Source organism: Drosophila erecta, unplaced genomic scaffold (assembly GCF_003286155.1).
Source record: "Drosophila erecta strain 14021-0224.00,06,07 unplaced genomic scaffold, DereRS2 tig00000055-arrow-pilon, whole genome shotgun sequence".
Classification (NCBI taxonomy): domain Eukaryota; kingdom Metazoa; phylum Arthropoda; class Insecta; order Diptera; family Drosophilidae; genus Drosophila; species Drosophila erecta.
Window position 1 is genome coordinate 15,164,651 of NW_020825200.1, and position 16,989 is coordinate 15,181,639.

General features: G+C 43.6%; 2 protein-coding genes across 3 annotated transcripts in view; both read right to left on the reverse strand.

Moving 5' to 3' along the window:
- LOC6541525 (E3 ubiquitin-protein ligase TRIM9) overlaps positions 1-16,989 on the reverse strand; it is a 75,270-nt gene that overhangs the window by 47,241 nt on the left and 11,040 nt on the right. The gene's annotated exons all lie outside the window — the stretch shown is intronic.
- LOC6541185 lies at positions 5,288-6,070 on the reverse strand. Its single transcript, XM_001969920.3, has one exon. It carries the CDS (start codon positions 5,952-5,954, stop codon positions 5,394-5,396), a length of 561 nt encoding a protein of 186 aa, XP_001969956.2. The 5' UTR covers positions 5,955-6,070; the 3' UTR covers positions 5,288-5,393.

Consider the following 16,989-nt stretch of genomic DNA (forward strand, 5'->3'; position numbering starts at 1 on the left):
CCTGCAATGAAAGGAAAATTGTATTATTAGACAGAGAATTTAACTGGGGTACACAACGCTTGTGCAGAATGAACTTCATGGAACATACTATTAACTCCATATGCCTATCTATGACCTGGAGCACACAGGGCAAACAAACTTCGACCACCAATTCCCCCTCATCCAGGGAATGAAAAATCTGTCAAGCTCAACAAACTGACAACTTAATGCCACAAGCCGACCAACCAATCCCATCCAACCACAGGAGCAGCCACTGGCCACAGGATGAGAAGGACGACTCCACAGGCTCAATGACTTGGCCAGACTGGTCTCTGTGGTAAAATTTAATTTAACATACAATTCAGAATGCCCGGCGACAACTTCTCTGGCCAACAACTAGGGCCACACAATGGCCAAAATTGTTGCCAGGACACAAAGTTTCCTGGCCAGGAGCAGCTGGTGGGGGAGATGGAGTCGGAGAGTCGAGGCCGAAGGCTCGAATCCTTAATTATATTGAGTGTATGAAATCCTTTGGCCACACAATGGCCGGCAGGAAGTGAAAGTGGCCATGTCCTTGTCCCTGCTCGCCGTCGTGTTTAATCCAAGCAATTTGCAATTTTTGGTAATTTAACTTGACAAAACTTTTTAATGGGGGGAAGTCACCCCACTCACAGACTGACAATGGAAACGAATGGCATTTGCGGCTCCCGTTCGATTCGATTCGCAACTGTTGCCAGGATTCAGTCGAGCTCCTTAATCCCGGAAAGGAAGGACCCGTCGAACCCTTCACCCGGCCCATAAAACCATAATTTTCGATTGTTATGTACTTAAAGCCGAATTTCGTCATGTGCGCTGAATGCAAATTTCGTTTTCAATTTCGCTTTTTATGTCTGCGCCTGGTCCATTATATTTTATGATTTATGTTTTGCCAGATTCTGGGCGAAAGGGGTAGGTCCTGGAAGGGGCTACATTAAGCGGACTAAGGCGTTAATATCCTTGGTGCAGGACTTGTCTGCCGGATGGACTGGGCGGCAAAAGAGTTGTGGCAATTTACGAGATGATTTGATTTTAATCTCTAACCGCCCTCTGGGAATACAATGCGAATTGCGTATTTTGTTTCTGCTGAATCGGTGATGGCAGCAGATTAAAAAGCAAATATTTATAACTGAAGGGGATTAGAAGAGATGTATGTGAATGAGAAAAGTTTTCGACAATGATCTGTGGCGAAGTTGTGGCCTCCGTCGTGGCAACGTGGTGTGAATTATGCAAAATGTTTAATATAAGTAGCTCACGGCATAGATTTATTTAAAAACAATACCTATATAGAAAATATAGACTTTACCAACTGTTTCTGAATTCGCCGACTCCCTCGTGCCCCATTAATCATCCGCAGGTCAGATCGTATTCAATATTTTCTGATAGCTCTAATTACAAGCAACAACAGCAGATCGCGTTGACGACAGAAGTTGCCGCGCTGAGGGAGTATAAAGTTGAGCGATGAAGGAGGAAAATGAATGTCCCACCATAAGCCGTAATTTTTGCGCGAAAGTCGAGCTACTGCGCCCCCAAAGCAGTTTCAACTGTCAAAAATGACAAATAGTCCGGCGAGGATTTAATTTTGAATGCACCGCTTCGCAGACGCAGTCGCAGTGCAGTGGAAATTAACTAAGCGACGTGGAAAAAAGGCGATTTTGGCCATTGGGAAAAGTCAGTGGGAAAAGCACCCACCACCGAAAATCTCGCAGACGGAAAGCGGCATTAAAAGCGATCTACGTACACACACACACACACACCTTTCCAATGAAATTCGCATCCCCTCCTTTCCGCTTTCCGCTTTCCGTCATTTTCCGAGGGGTGTGTTTGTCCAAGGGGATGCAACCGGGGCCGTTTCATGTTTGTCCGGGAAATTAGTTTGGCTCAACAGCGGCATCATTGGAAAATAAAGGATTTTCTGTTTAGAACAGGACGCGTATTTATAAATTACTCGTCCGCAGCACAATTGCTCAGCCATACGTTTTATTGCGAATTCTAGAAGATGAGAAAAGGTTGCCTGGTTGCTGGGACTACTACGCACGTGTGTGGCAGAAACCCTTCCAACCATCCACTTATTAAAAATACTTGTTTGTTTGCAGTACTTTATCTGCAACTGGGCAATGTCTATGGATGGCGTCAACTGGCTATACGTACGATTCGCTGGGGCATGTAATTAAATTTTCGGATTGCACCTTTTCGGCAGGGAGCTCGGCACAGAAAGGCCAAAGGATGTGGGAGTACAACGTTTTATATGTTTTCCGCGTACACTGTTTGGCGAAGATTGTTAGTGGGTCTTATTAATTACTTCCTACCACTTATCTTTTCGCACAAGCTAGGCTGTAACATTAATCATTGCATAATTTGGTGGTTCATAGCTCATCGGAGCTGTAAACTAAACTCATTAATTACTACAATTAGGCCATACACATTTTTTCCGCTAGCCCTCAAATTGTTTAATCTGGCAACCGATTCAGGGCCGCGGTCGCACTCCCTGCCAAGCGATACGCACGCGACCCAAGAGAACCCAACATTGGTAAGAACAACTTCCCATTTCGAGTCGTTAAAATGGTCCGCTTCGGATAAGTAGAAAAAAAGAATTGAGCAGGAAAAATATATGTAAAACTGCCGTGTTAGACTCGCCAGCTTTGATTAATGGTTTCTTCCAGCACGTCATAAGCGGGCAGGTCCTGGCAAATCCCTGCCCCGCCTTTTAGCCATCAAAGGCTGAGTGAGCAAAGCACCTTTTTTGTATTTTTTGTGAAGCGAAACAGAAAGAAAAGACTGGGCTGTGTCGTCCAGTCAAGTATAATTAACAACTTTGTTGGGCCGTTTGGGCTTTCCTCTCGCTGTTCGTTAAGAAATTGCAAAAAGTTGTTGCTCGTTTTATGTAAATGATGTGTAAACACCACGTGCAGGAGTGCCCCGAAGTTCATAATAATCCGGAGCAGTGCAACAATGTGGCATTTTGAAAAATACTCGATGCATATTTCGTGGCGCATGTCCATTAGCATTGGGTAAAGGGACTAAAACGGGAGTACAACGACACGTGTCGCATGGATTTATTAGCATAATTTCTCTTCCTCAGGTTTTTTAATGCTCGCCACGGAAGCATTAAAGCGAAATGGATGTTCACCTACCCGAAATGATCCGAAGGAGTGAGGCGGACTCGCTTTTCAATTTCCAAGGCAGCCCGGGGCCATCATCTTCGCCAGCATAAATTCCCAGGAACTACTCCCTTAATTGTTGTGCATTTGTCAACCTGAGCACACGAAAGCACTTCCAAAAACGGCGTCAAACTCTCGAACCTCTCCATCTCCATCTATCCAGAGCCATGGAAGATCCACACTTGAATCCAGCACGAACACTTTAAATTCTGGCACACAAGGCAGACATTTGCTCGATTCGAGTGCGAAGTAGGGAGTCTTGTGCTATTTATGTCTTACTTAGTAGCACATTTGCTGTGACTAGTTCGTAAATTAATTGGATTTGCAATTACACGCCCCACAAGAGCCAGACTAACAAACAGCAGAAAAGTGGTGGGCCAAAGCGAGGCAGTACTGCTAGTATGGAAAGAGAAGAGCTGACTAAACGGATAAGAGGCAAAATACATGTATAGTCTTAAAATTGAATGGAAAAGTCCCTGAAAAGAGCAAAATAATTGAACGAGTGTTGACTTAGATAACAGCGCCAAGTAAACACATTGAGAAGCGCATAGAAAGGCGCGAACTTAACCTTAAGGTTATTTAATGCTTTGAGATACAGGTCGGTACTAATCGATATAAATGTATGAACATTCTGGAAACCTTAGAGTGCCACCAAACAAAATCAGAACCAGCAACCGTGAGGTACTCTCCTACCTCAAAACATATATGTATATCCCTTCCTCAGATCGACCATTACACTAATTGCTGGCATACAACATTTTTATTGCATTTGCCGACTTCTATTCCGGAATTTCATGCCTTACATACCACCGCTTAATATGCATAGCAATAAATGGCCATATACTAGCACAGGTTCCCCAACTGTGGACCTCAATTTCGCCAAAGGAGCAGTCAGGGAAACACTTACATAATACACACAAACGAACTCTCTAGGTGACGGCAATATGGAAAAATCAAAGGCAGGAAAAGCGAAAGCAAATTGCTTGAAGCCATCACCTGTACAAACCAGTCCCAGGCGAACATTTCAATACAAATGAAATCGGCAGTGGAAATGGACAGAGAGCAAATTTCAGACGAAATGAAATTAGATTTTTTGGTTGTCGAGGAAATTGCTGCACGCACGCAAACACCAGAAAATATTGAAATTACATCCAGGAACGCAGAATTCAAAAATATATATCGCCCAGTACTTCTATGCAAAATAACCGCAGGCCATTTGATTGTAGACAAACATTTGGCATTCTGTATGCCGGTATCTGAGCATCCGAGAGTGGTTTGCGTCCCCAGTCAAACGGAAATGGGCAAATGCCTACGCAAATGTGCGCATTTCAATTAAATTTCCGTTTTAATCACTTTTACAAGTACCATTGCTACCATTCATAGTGGCCTGGTTGGCATGGGTTAAGCAGGGGGTCAAAGCCCCATGTTGGTATACTCACTCATTAAAACTGTGTCTGGGTCAGGTCATGCGTACTAATTTGATGACGTGGATCCTTGATCTGCTATCCGCTGCTTAGCTGCACTTGTTGAGAATCGCATAGAGAGGCGCTTCTAATTTGATGACGTGGATCCGTGATCTGCTATCCACTGCTTAGCTGCACTTGTTGAGAATCGCATAGAAAGGCACTTTTAAATTGATGACGCGGATCCGTGATCTGCTATCCACTCCTTACTTAAATTTTTGAGAATCGCATAGAGAGGCGCTACTGTTTTGATGACGTGGATCCGTGGTCTGCTATCCACTCCTTACTTAAATTTTTGAGAATCGCATAGAGAGGCGCTTCTAATTTGATGACGTGGATCCGTGATCTGCTAACCACTCCTTACTTAAATTTTTGAGAATCGCATAGAGAGGCGCTTCTAATTTGATGACGTGGATCCGTGGTCTGCTATTCACTCCTTACTTAAATTTTTGAGAATCGCATAGAGAGGCGCTTATAATTTGATGACGTGGATCCGTGATCTGCTATCCACTCCTTAGTTAAATTTTTGAGAATCGCATAGACAAACGCTTCACTAGTTGAGGCTTTGCGGAAGTGGTTTCACTAAGCGGAAAGCTTGGATGGATTTTTGAAATATTTATAATAATTATGAGACGCATGCGAGGAGACTAAAATCATTTGAATTTTATTCACCATTTATTTAGCATGCATTAAATATGCGTGAAACATCAATCCTCTTACTCCAATTTTGAAAACTACTATGGTAGACCGTGGCTTAATTTTTAACCCTGTATCTGCAGCCGTCCGCTCTTATTGTGGTTTCACTGTCCGTGCTCTGCTGATTAAAGTCTTTGTTGTTCCATACCAAATGAACAGGTATGCTAATCGAGATTCCCGACGAGGCGAAGCTCCGGCTGGTGATTGTGGTATCCGAGCTGCTACGCTCATTGCACAGTTCCTCGTAGGGCACCAGTGCCCTGTCTCCAATATCGGCGGAAGGATTCTCCTTTCCCCAATCCCGCAGGCCGCACTCCGAAATGATGGGCGACGAGCGGGCTCCGCTGTCCGCCGAGTTCCACACCTGATCGCTGGCCCTCTCGGAATCCTTGTCCACAAGAGCCAGCATGGATGGGAATGCATCTATTTGTCCTCCAGCTTTCGATCTCGGCATGGAACGCAGACTCGCCTCCACGGGAAGGGAACTGCGCCGCAGGAGCTTCTGCAGCGTCTTGAAGGATTCACGCATCTCAAGAAGCTGCAACTCATCGTAGGGCTCGGTCAGTGGAGTGTTTGGTACCGACAGGGCGTTGATAAGAAATTCGAGGTCATCCTCCATGGCTTTTAATGATTTCGGTTATTGTTTGTTGGGTGTGTTCCAAGAGTATTAACTATATTTGAATTTGGAAATTTGAATCAATTTATTGGTCTCTGCGCTACCGACGAGAAAAGCAAAGCTACCCCCAATGTCTCGATAGAATCGAAAAGATTCTCATTATTAGAAGATATATATCTTCATTTTATAAATAACGTTTTTAGCACTTTATTGCATATTTGGCCTATCGCATCATCAAGTAATTTGTGCTCCTCCATTGGATGTCCTTTTCGAACTGCAAACTTTTTTCATTAATTCCGTCTGAGGGCTTTAAGAATGGCAACTTAAGTTCCTGTACCGCCCTAATCTACATTCTCCCACCACTGCATCCGCCTCCATCTCCGCCGAATTTAGCTACAAAGTCATTACGAACAACTTAAGTTTGTGTTAAACACGCCTACATTACCAGATTTTGCATTTGGAGCGGCAAAAAGCAAAGTTTAGGGAAAGCTGCCGAGGCAGAAGCGAACTGCAAGAAGTGGAAAACTTGAGCTTGGGTCCGTGTAATAATTGTAATTTCGCAGTTGCCGCAGGAGGAAAGCGAGGAAAACCGAGGAAAACACGAAAAATAACAATCAGAAAGCATTTAGCAGCAACTTCTGAAAGCGAGAGTCCCAGGGGAGTCGAGTTAACCAAAGTGTGTTCGCTTGTCGACGCCAGGTGGCTTCCTCTATGGTCGAGTTGCAAGTTCGTGTGTTTCCGATCCAAGTATAGTGTGTACGGGGTGGGGGCTCCCCTTCTTGGTGTGTCAACGCAAAGGAAAACTCGAACTGCCGGAGGAGGGAAAAACCAGAAACAAACCATGAATTCCTTTAACGATTAAACAAGGAGCAGGATACCATATAGGATACAGTGTTCCTTCCTCCTCCTTCCGAAGAAACACACATAAATCTCTTTTGGGGTGTAACCAGAGTGTGTGTTTCTGTTTCGCCTGGCGTGGCAATTTTAATGGTCTGACCTACTTACTGTTCCTGCTTTTTATTGATCACTTAAAGTAACTAGCGTTTCTTTTAATTGCACAAACTCCAACGTAAGCATCAGACTACGCAACTCTGTTTCCCACGTCAAAAGTTTTGCCACCGCTTGTCCTGCCATTTGTCAGGCATCAGAAAATATGTTTAATAATCTGAACGCATTACCAAACAGCAGCCACTGTGCAAACAAACGGAAGCAGAAAGGAAAGCGGTTGTGGTTTGGGGCACCAAGGGGTTGCAAGGATAGCGACAGGGGCAGACACATGTAGACGACTCCAAAAGGCGGAGGACTCCAGACAGACAGACAAAACAAACAGCGAGGGTGAGATGGAATATATCAGCAGAGGCAGGGATACCAAGGAGCATATTATTGGACAGTGGAACAGAAAAAATGTAGTGCATTTAAAGGAGGGAACAAAAGTAATAGATGGAGCTGTACGGAACTGCATCTGTTTCTAAATATAACAAACTGAAAGAAGAATCATTCGTAAAGTTAAGTTTACTAGGCAAAGTGGAAAGAAAGTGTGGTTTTTTAACGAACTTTCCCACTGTGCTGAGCTGCTCGTCCTCCGAGTCGCAGAAGCCTATTAAATAACTTGGTCCTACACATGCGACCTCCGAGGAAGGAAAGGCAGCAGCCGAAAGTTTTGCTCACAATTGCCAGGATAACGCAGGAGACACAGGAGTGAGCAGTCGCAGTCGCAGTCAGAGGAACCCAAAAGTGGTCACATGAAAATATGAAAATATTCATGGCTGAACAGGAAAAAAAAGCCAACAAATAATGACGACAACCAAAATACGAGGAAGTGGAGGGAAACTCGCATGCAGGCAAATGGCAAAAAGTAAACAAATAAACAAATGGGATCGGGCTGTGTATCCTTCGTTTGATAGAGGAAACTTCAAGAAGGATGACGATGACGATGACGAAGAGGATGACTGTGGTAACCATCCACCCATGTCTTAGACATTTGCATATGGAGCTGGAGCTGGAGCAGCTTCTGGCTCTACTATTTGCTTCAGTGAGGCGTCTTTGGCCAAATTTAGGGGAAAATTCTATTATTTTAGCTGCTCAAACAACTACTCAGACTCCCAGCAGTTAGTTGCTCACTTTGTCTAACAGATGACCGACCACTTGAGTCCTTTGAGACCCACTACATGGGTATGTAAAACATTTAGCCCCTGTTTCCCTTGGGCCACTTGCACATTGAGCTGCAGCTGGAAAATAAATGTTCAATTTGTAGTTGTCAATTGGCTACTTAGTGCAGTTGAAACATCACCCATGGCAACCGAGAACCAGGGAAATGCCAAAGCAATTGAAAAGTAAACGAAACTAATGCAGGAATTTGGCAAAGTGCCATCGATTGATGCTGGTATGTAGGAGTATGCTGAGCAAAAGTGAAAATACCCCTTTAGTACTACACAAAAAAGACTTCGATGTAATGGAGCGAAAGGATACATGCGATATCAAATTTTACACTGAAATTATGGCTGCAAACGAAATAGAAATATTCGGGACATCATTTTTATGAAAAACATGAGCTCGGCATTAACCTTTTGCAAATGGAGAGGCTGCCATATCATTAACTTGCAAGAAAGAGCCGAGATTTACCTTTTGGCCTCTCGATAAGCAGCTCATTACTCAAATGCAGAAAAGAAAACCCCGAAAAGGGCCGGGAACAAAACCCCCGATTTTTTGTGATTTACTGGGCTCGGCGAACCGCTTGGATCAGCTAAAAATGCCCGAAACATAATAATAATTTGTTACATGGGAAAAGCACAGTGCAAAGGAGATAAACAAAATAAATGACAAAAGCATGTCAGCACAAAGCAAACTAGAATGGAAATGGAAAATGGATCCGCTCCTCGAATTCGGGAGGCTTTTTGTTGCAACCCTCAGCGATTTTTTGTCTTCCACGGGACTACAGACATTTGCATAAATTATCATTTGGTGAGCCGGAACAAAAAAGCCCAGAGATATGCTCTGCGTACCTTCGAAGGAAGGCCGAAGGAGCGGCCATGGCTGGAAAAATGGGTAATAAAAGCCAAATGCATAAAATAACATAAAATAAAACAAGAGTTTATGTGCTAGCGCTGAGCAATGGCAAATATCAAACAAATTGCAATAAAATGCAAATTTAAATAGAATCGCCGAAGTTCACATAAGTCTGGCCGTACATTAAAGCCAGCCGAAAATGTTGCTGGCTAACACAGTTTGAATTTAAATATTTTATGCTTAATTTTAGAGAATTTTATTACCGAGCGGCAGACCGCAGAGTTTGGAGAGCGGGCAAGTCCCCCGGCTATTTGCAGGAAAATGGGGAGCTTGGAGCCCAGACCCACAAACACCCCTTGTTTGTTTCCAAGCAGCTGAGCACAGCTGGGAAAACGAAGACGGCATTTCCCTGCGTTTTTAATACACTTTTCCACCGAACACGCCAGCAAAGAGCAAAAAGCAACAGCCGATGGCAGGTGAGGTCCACCCATCCGCCAGTTGTTTGTTTTTTTTTGTTTTGGTGTATTCTTTAAAGGAAACTTTTTCTGCACAATGAATTTTTGCGCATTTTCCACCTGTATGAGCGCGCCCCGGGAAAAGCGGTGTGCTGGGAAATTCGCCCAGGAAATCGATTCGTTGTGGTTGTTGCTCTGGTAATGAGACTTTCCATGGCCAAAACGGAAAACGCCAAAGGGGAAAGAGCACAATTTTCTCGTTTCGGGTGAATTCGCAACTATGCAAATGGGAGGTAAATAACAGAGCTTAGTCCTTTGGTTCAATTACTGGTAAAGGAACCTGGAAGGGCTCCTCTTTTCGGTTTTCTCAGGGTCTGGGGAAAAGCTATTAGCATGTGGGCGAGAAAATGAGGCGGGGTGCCGGAGCAGCAACAAATCTCAGCTAATTAAAGTCAACAAGCAGAATCATTTGAAATGCAAATGTCAAACGGCGTAATGGTAATTTGCGAGTGTGTGTGGGTTGAAAGACAGAATAATATTTGAATGGAGGAATTAAGACAACCAAAAGAGCAGACACCAAAGAACCCTATTGCCGTTGCGGGTGCCTCGACTATTGCATACCCATCACCCTAAAAGGTATTGCACTATTACCAAAAATTCGCCTTGTTTCCCCTGTTTTGTATCGTACCCTATGTACACTTGCTCCCCCACCAATCCCTCCACTTAACACGAGAATCCCTTATATGTTCCATGAGGGCCCTAAAAAGTTGAATCACCCGCACAAGCAGCACAATATTTTGCTCTTTAAAAGTGGAGTACACAAATTTTGATGAGGGTAATTATTGGCAGTCTCCGCAGGGCTTGAGTTGGATGGAAAAGGGTAAGCCGAGATCTATAACCGAAAGGGTGAGCAAAAAAATGAAGATAGAAGGAAGCATAGAATTTCAATTAAAATTAGCAGCCAGGTCGTTAATATAAAATATTGCTAATTAGATTGCTACGGACGCGGACCAGCAGCACCAACTGCTAGGCCTCCGTCTTTTGCATTGATTTTAACACGGTCATGAATATTAAATTACCAACTCACACATAGATGCCGCATAGATGCCACATAGATGTTTATGGGTGGGGAGAAAAGTTTGTCTGCCATAAATTAAAATCAACGCCCATGGAACACGCCCCTCTCCCCCACCTTCACCTCCCCCTCCTCCCGCACGGCCGCCACTCAGAATGTTGACGGTAATTAACTTTTAGGCATTTTCTATGCATATTTATGTGGGCGTGCTTTTCGGGGGGAGGCGACTGGATGGTCCTTCTGCTTGCATAGCATTAACGAGGGGCGGTGGGTGGTGGGTGGTGCTTGGTGGTGGGGTTGCCCCTCGCCACGACAGATGATGCGTGCAAGGCCGAGAAAATTACGCTTTTTCTTTCTCTTTTGACAGAGGATCCAAGGGCTATTCGCCTTGGAAGCCCTACACCTACAAGGAGCTTGTATTCATTCATCGGAAATTCGCCTTCTATTTTTACACACCATCTGTAAATGTCATAAATAAAGAATGAATTAATCATACAGTTTAGCGGATTTTTCCTCAGCCCACGCCAAGAGTTCTCAATTGTGAATTCAACTGAAAGAAGTCCTTGAGTTTCCATTTTCCACACTCCGTGATGTTCACTCATTTATAAATTATTAATGATGTATTAAATATAAATTGGGGGGTGTTTGATTTCGAGGGATCTCTTTTTGCGTCTGGCAGCTTGTCAAAAACATAAGGAGGCGTTTCTAAAAATGAGCTCAGATTGGAGGACTGGAAATTCGAGTTTAATGGTATTTATTAGTTAGCAGTCCTTAAGTCCATTAATATTGCTATCAAAATATACATCTACTGGGTTATAGTAAGTAAATGAATTAGTTTCCAATAAAAATTATCCCTTGCCTGACAGGCAGTGTCTTAACTTCATTTTGCCTGGCAAACATTTCAAAGTGTCTTGTTTTTTGCATCTTAATTGAAGGCAACGACAAACGTTGTCATAGAACGGCACTTAAAACTCAATCAACTGCATCTAACCATATTAAAAGGAGCCCAAGCAAAAGTTGTGGCAAGGGGAGAACGTATAACGCATACGCCATGTGGTGCATGGTGCACTGATGTCGTCGGCATAGAAAATAAAAGAATGCAATCAATTTGTCAACGTCTGTGCTCTGGTATTGGTGGATATGGCACCGTTACACAGCCGTTTGTATGCATGTTTGCATTCCGTCCGTCCGCCCGTCAGTCCGTCCGTCAGTCCGTCCGTCAGTCCGTCCGTCTGTCCGTCCGTACCGCTTCCCCGCCAGCCGTCCGCCCGGCCATTCATTCATCCATTCGTTCGCCTGTCATCACACACGTATGCCGGCAATTTATGTGTCGTCTGGGTCTGCACTTTTTGCCTTTGCATTGGAGGGAAAACCAGCAACAGAAACCAGCAACAGCAAGTAAATAAATTTAAAAGCGCTTAAAATAGGCGGTTGGGGCGTGGCACATCTGCAATTTACCATGTCGCAAGGTGACTCGCCAACATTTGCCGCCTGAGCTTCGGTTTCAGTTGCAGGGAACGACAATGATGATATTCAAGTTTACTGTGACAGGAGTAAATTCAATTAAAACACCATGTCTTCGTTCACCGGGCAACTAACTGGTTTACTTTTTAGTTGAAACTTTAAATCAATTACTCTTGCGATGATGGAATACTTTGTAGCCTTTGCCAGCGGCTGCATCAAAAATTCAGTCTCAATTAAAGTCCATTTCCCGAAGCCTAGCTAAAAAGTTTAAGGTACCTATTTTACTTACTTTTAATATTGAGATGCTCTTCTAATGCACAAACTGTGTTCCATGCCTAATTTGGGGCCCTTCTTGGTCGAAACATTGCAATCCCTAATCACATAACGCATATGTCCTAGCAGAAGGATAAGCACTTGGGCGGGAGTGGGGCAGCTGGGGATTTCTGCACTTGTGGGTTTTGTGAACTTGCGAGACCAAACAGCCCGGGGCGAAAAAACAGCTCAAAAAACAAACAATGCAGAAAAACAACAGCCGAGGAGAAGGGCACGAACGTGTTGTCGTTATGATATTATTGCACTTGTCAGCTCCACACAGGCACACTTCCCCCCTCCACAGGGACAGTCGCACACACACCCGCACAATTATTTGTAGCACAGATGAACATTCCGCAAGCTGCACGAGACGCCACAAAGTATGCAAAGTTTTTCTGCCAAAGCGCAAATGAAAACAGCAAACGATACACAAAGTTACAACGTTATATGTGTGTGTGTATGTGGGGTGAGCCAGAGAGGATGGCTGTAATCCTGCCCAGGTATGCCTGTGCGAGATGCCTACAAAGGCATAGCAAGGACCCGGCATCCACCTGGAAATATGTCAACACACGGGGCGTATGAGTAATAAGTGCGAGCTCGAGCCAAAGACAACAGCTGCGCATCAACTGCGACTCGGAATCAAATTTGCACATCTGCAGCGGAATGAAATGCATTGAAATGTTAGCCACAGAGCTATGGCATGCATAACCCACTCGAAGTCGGGGAATGGGAATGGGAATCGCCAGTCAAAGGTTGATGTGGAGCAAAGTCAAACATTGCTGCACTGTGAGAAGTTTCGTAGTAATTTAACAAAAGAAACAAAAGAATTTGCTGAAGTTAAGCTTTCCAGTAAATGCATCGCATTGAAAACAAAGTTGATCTAAGCTGTATTAGATTACACCCTTAAAATGAACCTCAAAATTTCCTGCAATATTTTCCGCGGTGCAAATGAGTCGAGCTCTTTTCTTCCTTCACGACTGCCATCGTTATTGCTTTTGGGAATATGCACGGCATGCCAAACACCCGCCTCCCAGTCCTAATTCCATTTGCATGCCGCAGCTCGAATCAGTCTACTTCTGTTTTATACATTTTAATTTGAGTGAGCGAGTCGAGTCCTGGCTGCCAGGACCCATCCAGGAGCCCCGAATGGAGCTCCGTCCTGCCGCCATTTACCACAGAGCCCGTCTCCTCCTACGAAGAACCATTCCACATCATCTCAACCCGTTCCGAGCCGCAGTCTCCCTCCAACTCGGCCATCTCTCTTGGTATTTCGCCTCGTTTCGTTTCGTTTCGCATCTATTTTTTATAAGCAGACGCAATTGTTTCGAAAATGAAAGGTTAAAATGTTAAATGCGACTTTGGATGAGAACAATGGGTTAAGGGTTTGGCTGCTGTCATTGTTTTTGCCGGAGGGTTGGCTGTAGCCAGGAAATGCAGGCCCCCTTGGAGAGATCAAAACACGAACTTTGTCAATGAACTTCATATGTAAAGTTGCTAGCGAAGCAATCTGAGTTTTGAGCGGGTTGTGAGTTTGATAAATGGGCTCAGGGAAGCTGGGAATTGCAGCGTTCATGGATTCCTAGAAATTCAACACAAAGATGTGGGTTTTAAGCCAACTACTTACTACAGTATCTAGGCAATATTGTACCATAATTCGTGAGAAATCTCATATCGGTCTAAGCTATTCTTTATTGGAAATAGTTTTTCATTCCTTTTTGTGTATTTTAGCAATGTTTTTCCCTTCGCCACATATTCCACAATACTCAATTTCAATTTCACCTATGCGTCAGCTTCAAAAATGCATTAAATTAAAAATATTTACGCAGGATACAGGCACTTTCCTCGACGCACAAGAGCCTGTCTCGAAATACGTGTACGAGCCAGGATATTTTAGTTCTTGGCTATTGTTCATATTAAATTTTGATAGCCAGCCATACATCCGGCCGAAAAGAGACAGCCACAAAGGGATGCCAAAGCTTTTTGTTCATAAACATTTTTGTGTGTGTTTGCCTGGAGGGGAAGTCGGGTGTGGGGGAATGGCCAGATGGGAGCACTCTGGAATGCCTTTCTTTGCTCTTCTGTGGGCAATTCAGACATTAGAGATAGGCCAACAGAAATGGTCAATGCAAAGAAAAGGAAAATTAGGTCAGGCAAACAATAAAAATCATCAGACAACGCTGAGACTTGATGAGCTCGGCAGCTCGGCAGCTCGATAAAGCTGCAGGGAAAAGGACATTCAAGCTGGGCAGGAATGGGTGGAGTCGGTGGGGGAAGCCAACCCCTAATGGCATAATCTTCACTAATTTAGCGCTCATTAATTTCTAGCGCTTCCATTCTGTTTGATAACACGGAGAGCGTAATTGAATTAAAAGTGGCAGCAGGACAAGGCAGAATACTTGTATATCCTGGATTCTGCAATCATAAACATCAACATGTCGAGAACTTCTTTTCGCTTCTTTTCCGCTGCCAACATTCCGAGCTTTAATTAAAATGGCACAATCAGGACAAAGAAAGTCGCCTCCTGTGCGTCGATATCTTCGACGTTCTCCTCCGTCCTAATCAGCATGCCATTTGTGTAATTTGTGTCGTCCTTGTGGCATTGGAGCTTCTGCCAGCTATCGCAGCCTAATCATCTCGAGACCCATTTGTTGTTACGCTCCTTGCCATTTGCCATTTTCACCCAGCCCGGCCTTTTTATTATAATTAGATACGAATTGCCGAGCACTCGAAGACAGCGTTTCCTGCCAGCCCCGTGTCCTGCGTCTAATGTCTAATGCCAGTCATCTCATCAGCACGCACTCCCACTCGCAGGAGGCAGGACTCTCCTTTGTCTTATCCCTTTGCCACTTTGACTTCCTGCCGATTTGGGTGGGTCAGCAGTTTTTAATTGAATTGCACGGGTCGCTTATTATGCGCATCTATTTGCATTTTCCATCCACAAATCGTCAAATGCAATTTCTTCTGCGGCTAATTGTGTGTTTCTGTGGCTGAGAAAACTTGATCGCGTCAGCAGAAAGTAAATGAGAAGTGCTACCCAAATGGAAACTTCTTGCCTAATTAAAGTTTCCTAAAAATGCTTTAAAGTTTACAAAAATAAATTAGCTTCCAGTCATGAAATACCCACACATATCTCTCAAAGTATTCGATTAATTTTTCCTTACTCCAATCAATAAAATAACACTTGTCCTTAACTACTTTTTTTATTTCTGCCCTACTGCGGAGGAACTTGAAATCTGCAACATTATTCTGGTCACTTTGTGTGCCTTTATCTCCGGCAAACGAGCAAAAGGCCAGATGAAAAAATGGGAAATAATCTAATAAGGGAAAGTTCAGAAAGCCCAGATCCGCATTGACCTTTTTTGCTAGCTGAATGTGCAAAGCGGTTGACATAAATAAAAAATGTTACTACATTTTGGCACATTACACAAAATAAAGGCGAAGAGAAAAGGCGAATTCCCCCAAGAAAAGCGAGTGAATGGCAAAATGGGCCTGAAAATAGCCTGATAAAATTGTGAAAAACTGCTAAAACGCGCTGGGCAATTCTCGGGCAAACGTGAAGACGAAAACGGGTCAAGTAATCAATTCTGGTGGACAGGCTTGAGAATTTTTCCAAGGGATCCAAGCAATGGATTCGCTTAATTAGATCTCGTGTTCGTGGAAAGTTTGGTCTTCTCAAAGGGTGTTCGCATTTATCTAAATTATTTCGTTAGTCGGGCCAAACAAATTAAAATAAATGTTTGTCAAAGGTCCGCACGAAGAGTCAACAAATTAAAAATTGTTTGTGTGGTGGGCGAGGTTAAAAGGGGAAAGGTATTTGGGGTCATTTGGGCAGGTGTTCGCCAAAAAGGTTTTCCGTGTTTGCTTTTTTCGCTCAAAAAGTCAACCCCAACCAATTGCTTCATTATATTGGAGTTGTGTGAAAGGTTAAATTTGTACAAGTTGGGCTTAAAAACCGATGAGACTTGAAGGACCAACAAAAAATGTTGCTACTTTAATATGTGCATTCAAATGGTGTCTACATCTGAAATGTTATTTGTGCGCATATTAAACGTATATCGCCTGTTTTCGTCACTAGTGTGAGCTTTTCTCCCCCTATTGAATATTCAGAATAACTGATTCCATCACAAAATGCCGCTGGCGAACGGAATGATATAAATTCATATCTGCTGTAGGGGCACGTCAAAATGCTTATCAACAATGCCCTCAGGTTGTGTATTGATTAAAAAATTTCGACAAGCGCCAGACAGCCGGGAAATGGGGAGGAAAATGGGAGAAAAATCCAGGGTGCACTTGTTGACAGCCTTACGCCCGGGGTCATAATTTCAGTTCAAAGGCCGCTGCGAAAACTTTACAAAAATTGTGATTTTAAGCGGCTTTCCAGCGGCCAAGAGCGCGGATGATGAGGGCCGAGGTAAGCCACAGAAATTTAATTAATAAAAATTATTCTGCGGCTCTTTTTGTTGAGATTAACAGGCTTTTTTAAGTCCTTGGCCACGTGTTGAAAATCTGATTACAATGACACTCGAATGCTTTGATTCTGGCAAATAGGGACTTACTTGCGCCTGAAAAATCAAAGTGGACGTGGTGACAGGAAGCCAGATTTACGTACCTGAAAAAAGAGCAGAAAAAAGATATTAGTTGTTAAGTTTTAGCAAAACCCAAGAATATAATACTTAAAGCCATCGAAACTTTTGTTAAGCCTATCAGATAAGATGCCAGACTAGAT